Below are 5,892 nucleotides of genomic sequence, written 5' to 3'. Positions count from 1 at the left end.
TTTTCTCTCATGGAGTATTTCCTTTTTTGGTGGGGGCAGAGCTCCCTAAACTGTAGTTACCTGATGTATGTAGTGCTTCATTGATTGGCTACTTATGACTTCTTTCATCCCTGGATTCTGGTGACCCACTCCATATAGACTCACATTTGGGATGGCCTTATTCTCCAAGTTGTGCTTTGGGGTGAAAACCCTTTCAAGATTGGTCCAAGTTGAAATGGCAAAAGGCATTTTATGTGTTATATGCCTGGGTGGCTCAGTTGGTTGAGCATTTGACTCTTGATTTCAGCTCAGGTCATGATCTCATGATCATGGAATCAAGCCCCATGTTTGGTTTTGCACTGAGCATGGAGACTGCTTGGGTTTCTCTTTCTCTCCTTCTCTCTCTGTCCCTCCTCTCCTTGCAAGTTCTCTCTCTCAAAATAAATAAATAAACACTAAAATTTTTTTTAAAAATGAAGCATTATACAGCCTTGTAAGCAAATAACCAATTTGATTCATATCTCTTAACCAAGTTGTGTGGACAGAGATTGTATACTGAAAGAATCAAAACCTTCCTGGAGGTGAATATTGAGATTTTTAAGAGTTATTTTTTTCTCTGTGTTGGGTGGCAATCTCTTTCCATGGAAACAGATTCGTGAAACTAAAAGCACATCCAAATATGACTAAATACATGAATTTTGTTTTGTACCACAGGACCATTATGGTTATGAATAAAGTCAAATCAGTTTAGATTGGAAGAAAAGAGTTACTGTTGCACTTTCAGAAAAAGAGTCATTGTTTCTCGCAAAACCTTTTCATGAGGGTTGGATGATTCTTATTCCACAAATGACCTGACGGAGGGCAAATTTCATTTCCCTGTTGCGTAAGCTATAGATGAGGGGGTTTAAGACTGGTGTCACTACAGAGTATATCAGTGTGATGATCTTATACATAGCAACTGAGTTGCCAGATGTAGGACTCACATACATCACCATTATGGTTCCATAGAATAGAGACACCACAGCTAAGTGGGATCCACAGGTAGAGAAGGCCTTTTGCCGCCCAGCTGAAGAAGGAACCTGAAGCACAGCTCTGAGCACTAAGGCATAGGACCCAATAATGTACAAAATGGTGAGAATGATGATAAGAGAGCTCACAAAGTGGAATACATACTCTATGATTGGTGTGGGGGCACAGGACAATGCCATCAGTGGGTCCACATCACACAGGAAGTGATCAATAATGTTGGGACCACAAAAGGGTAGTTGAGAAATGAAGAAAATAGTAATTGCATGTCCAAGGAAACCAATGAGCCAACAAAGACACACCAGAATGACACAGAGCTTCCCGGTCATAATGGAGGGATAGTGCAGTGGACGGCAGATGGCCAGGTACCGATCATAGGCCATGACACAGAGGAAGAAGCACTCAGTTGTGCCCAGGGAAAAGAAGAAGTAGAATTGAGTGAAGCAGCCAGAGAATGATATGGTCTTAGTTTTGGAAAGAAAATTGACCAGCATGTTGGGGACTGTGCAGGTCACATACCAGATCTCTAGAAAGGAGAAGTTGGCCAGGAGCACATACATAGGTGTATGGAGTCGATGGTCCCACCTCACTGCACAAATGATGGCCATATTCCCAGTCAGAGTCAAGATGTAGACCAACAAAACCATTGAGAAAAGGATGATCTGTATTTTCCAGGGACCAGGAAAACCCAACAAGACAAACTGTGTCACAGTAGATATCCCTGACTTATTCATGGCCCCCAGACTGTGGAGAGAAGACAGATAATGACAAGTCACTTTTCTGCTGAGACATTTGAAACTTTTCTTAGGATAGGCAGTTTGATGCAGGAAAATGTACTGAATATTCTAAAACAAGTTTTGAATAAGTCCTGTTCTATTCTGAGTGAGCTCTTTGGCCCTGATTTTTTGTAAATGTACAATTCTAAGCTACTTGAACTTTGTTTATCAGTGGGCAAAATCAGTTAAATTTAATCTTTTTTAGATATAAAGAAATCTTGTGTTAGAGGCAAAAATGGTTTGTTTTATGTTTCATTTTTTTTCAGTGAAAACTGTTCATATATAGAAGTTAGTGCTATTTATTTCAAAATGTTAGGACACACATGCTATCATGTAAAAATAGGTTTGTATCTGACACATTGTATAGATTTGAATGGTTTGAGCTTTGACATTATTACAGATTCTCACCCTCTCTGTCTCCCCTACCTTTTTTCTTGAGCCATTTCCATTAGGAGATTTACTTTCTATCATTTTTTTCATGATAGTGGGAGAAAATCAACAAAGATATTCAGATAAATTCTTACAGCTACTTCCTATTTAAAGATGTTTACATTGCATTAAAGCTCATTTACAATTTGGTATTTATTCCTTTGTTTTTGTCAATAAAAAGTCACTATAATTCACTCCATAATAATTAATTTCATGTGATAAGTTATGCTTCATATGCATTTAAATCTATGTTATTAAAGATGAATATAACAGATACAATGTATTGGAGAAGAAAATTAAAATCACCAGGAGATTTTCTTGTAAAGCTCTTCTCACTGCTGCTACAATCTTCCTAAAGTTTATTTTTTGGAAGATTTTTAAATGGATTTAGTCTATTTAAAAAATACTCTGAATTTTCAAAATAATAGAAAAGAATCAAAGATGTATCAAAAATAATTATTTCCCATATTCCAAAATTTGACCTTATTCTCTTTACAACACCATCACCAAAGATACCTTTTTAAAAAAAATTTTTTTTTTCAACGTTTATTTATTTTTGGGACAGAGAGAGACAGAGCATGAACGGGCGAGGGGCAGAGAGAGAGGGAGACACAGAATCGGAAACAGGCTCCAGGCTCTGAGCCATCAGCCCAGAGTCCGACGCGGGGCTCGAACTCACGGACCGCGAGATCGTGACCTGGCTGAAGTCGGACGCTTAACCGACTGCGCCACCCAGGCGCCCCCAAAGATACCTTTTTAAGAATCAAATAATTCAGAGAAAAGAACACAATGATAGCTTTAACATATTAAAATCTCCAGAATTTTTTTTAACAAGATACTTCTTTGATAAGAGGAAAATTCTGCTTAAAAATAATTTTGATAGAAGTGGTGTGTATAAAATACTTATAGTACTCACTGAGCATAATCAAATGGGAAAAATCCTTCTATTCAGTGAGAGTATGTTAAGTGATATAAATATATTTACAATGAAACAGCTGTTGCAAGTTCACTAAATGAATAATGCATAAAGTGAACTATGAACCTATTCATCTAGAAGCAAACACAACCTTCCTATTGGACTGGTTAAGTCAAAGCAGGTTGCAGTCTTGTGGACAAGAAACCAAGAAGAGAAGGAAATCGAAAGATGGAGATAAATTCTTTTTAATTTTTTAAATTAAGATGATTATGAAGAACTAAACTTACCTGCATTGATCATAATTTTTGTTAAGGGTTCCATAGAATGGATGATTTTGGTAAGATAATTTGGTATAAAAAATGGTTTCCCACTGTGGGAACTTTGTGCTTTCCAAACAAGAGCTCTCTTTTCTCGACAAGACAAGAAAGGAGTAATGCAGACAGCAGCCACTTACCCCTGGGAAAACAGCAACAATGACTTGAATCAGATTCACAGACTTTGACTCAAGATAAAAATGCATGTGTTTGAGCTAGAGGCTACTCTTTTTTACATTAAAAAAAGACTTCACAGAAAAACTATTAGCTCTAGGGAAAGCATGGCAAGTGAATTTCACAAATGGTTTCCAACATAATTATAAGAAGCATTTCCTAATATATTCACCATTAAACCCTATGTGAATCTTAGTTGTTATACACACTCATATGATTTTACCCTTAAAAATTTTTTTTAATGCCACCTCTCCTGATGGTGGACATAAGTAATGGAATGAACAAAGAGGAGAGAACTGAGAGAGGAGACCAAAACAAAACAAAACAAAACAAATCCCTGTTTTCTCTTGGTTTCAGTCCCAGTGGATGGAGCTAGTTCCACACTGTTTTGTTCAAAATACCTGTGAAAGTCATACCATTCCTGGTACTCCAGACACTTCCTGAGATGGGGAAGATCTGTGGATTACTTTGACACAATTCAGTGTACTTATTTGGGGGAGTATAAGTTCCAGGGTGATCTAAACACTCTGAGAGTTTTGTTTTTGTTTTTGAGCTGTGAGTAACCAATATTCCTTGATACTCAATCTCTTGAGCATATTGAATGAACAAATATATAGGTGAATAGGCCCACCTGTGGTGTATAATAGCAGCAATGCCCATCAGAGATGATGATTCCTAAATACTGAGAAGCTTTCCTAGGTCATCTTGGGGAGAGTTCATAGGGAGGTCACGAAGATTCTCTCCTTCACTGCCTTTAATGTGGAAGCCCTCTGTGAGAGCTTCATGCATGACTTATTTCACTTCCTTTGCACTGTGAGATTCTAGTGGTCTGTTTCCTACAGAGTGTGCTGAAACTATGTGCTGGTCTTAGTTTATGTGCCATTTTGGCCATTGTTGAGAATTCTCAGGTATCTCTTCATGTGATCTTGTAACTTTCTCTAGGGACCTTCTTCCTTCTTGCCTGGGGGTTTCATTAATATTTCTGGTAGGTTGGCCCGTAGTTATTATTAGATAATGTGCTACATTGACTCTCTGGGGACCCCATTGTCTCCTTAAGTTTGTATTTCTCAAACAGGGTATGTGATTGTATGCCATGGGATACACGAGCTCCTAATTAAATATCTTCCTTAAGGGAAGGTTTTACTCAGAGAAGATAATTCTTTATTACACAAAATACGTGTGTACTGTGGAACAGAAAGTATAATTTGTGATCATTTTTTAGATAAAACTTTGAGTTTCAAAGAAATATTGACCCCAAATGCCCCATGTTTTCTGACCACTGTTGCCAAACATTCTTTGTTTGGATTGAGGAGTGAAAGGTTTGAGAAACACTGTGTGAGAGTATTTAATCAACTAGTACCAGCAGGCCTATCTTCCTGGCATACCTAATTTTATTTCCCGAATGGCCATAACTAAAAGGGGGTACTTTCATTTTAACTACATTGGCCTTTCAGCTAATGGCTTTCCTGTTTCAGCATGGGGTTTGGGCACAAAGATGGAATTTGTTCTTGCTATAATTTTCTCTTAATGCTTTCCTGACTCAGATGTTGCTCTATAGCCTTCTGAGAGGCATAAAAATATGCTTAGGACATTGTTATTCCATATTACAAGTGGAGTTGTCACAACTGATTTGGGGAGTAAGCACTAAGAGTAAAGATGCCCACTTGGGAGAACATGTAGAATGATCATTGTGAAGTGCAGGGCTTAGACAGTGGATCAATAGGAAAGAAGAATGGATTGAGGAGTCTAGTAAATGAGAGCTTTGGCAGGAAGGAGAGTTTGTACTTTATCTCTAAGTGAAAGAAGTATGAAACATACTCTGTTTTTGGTGTGAAAGACAGCTTTAAACAATGGAAAATGTCTGTTACTGGGTGGGCTTTTTGTTGTTGTTGTTGTTGTTGTTGTTGTTAGTGGCGGCCCCTTGGTCCATTGTCTTTAAGAGTATTTTCTGAATTTAGAAGATTGCACCCTCTATTGAAAGGCTCCAGGTACACATATATGTGATTCTTTCCACCAGCTAAGATTAAACCAATGAGGATACATCACAGGGAAAGAAGATATATATAAAAACACAATTATCCAGTGAGGTAATTTAAAATGTTTTATTGAACATTTTTCATTGATGAGCTGAACTTGAACTGCTAAATAACCGTGAAAAATAAGTATCTCCCTCTACTTAAGTGTGAGCTGGAACACGACTTTCTGAAGCCATTCTCTATTGTTTTTATAAATAATTAAGGTTAGAAGTGATAAATTCTGCTTCTCTCTCAAACATGTC

At 37.5% G+C, this 5,892-nt stretch overlaps 1 protein-coding gene across 1 annotated transcript; it reads right to left on the bottom strand.

Annotated features, from left to right (window-relative positions):
- Nucleotides 1–711: 711 nt before the first annotated feature.
- Nucleotides 712–1,751, bottom strand: LOC111560846 (olfactory receptor 11H7). Its single transcript, XM_023255546.2, has one exon. The coding sequence runs from the start codon at nucleotides 1,737–1,739 to the stop codon at nucleotides 795–797; it is 945 nt and encodes a 314-aa protein (XP_023111314.1). The 5' UTR covers nucleotides 1,740–1,751; the 3' UTR covers nucleotides 712–794.
- Between the last annotated feature and the right edge of the window lie 4,141 nt (nucleotides 1,752–5,892).

The sequence above is a fragment of the Felis catus genome, chromosome B3, assembly GCF_018350175.1.
Source record: "Felis catus isolate Fca126 chromosome B3, F.catus_Fca126_mat1.0, whole genome shotgun sequence".
Classification (NCBI taxonomy): Eukaryota; Metazoa; Chordata; class Mammalia; order Carnivora; family Felidae; genus Felis; species Felis catus.
The sequence above is the reverse complement of the archived record's forward strand: the minus strand, read 5'-3'. Positions and strand labels throughout refer to the sequence as shown.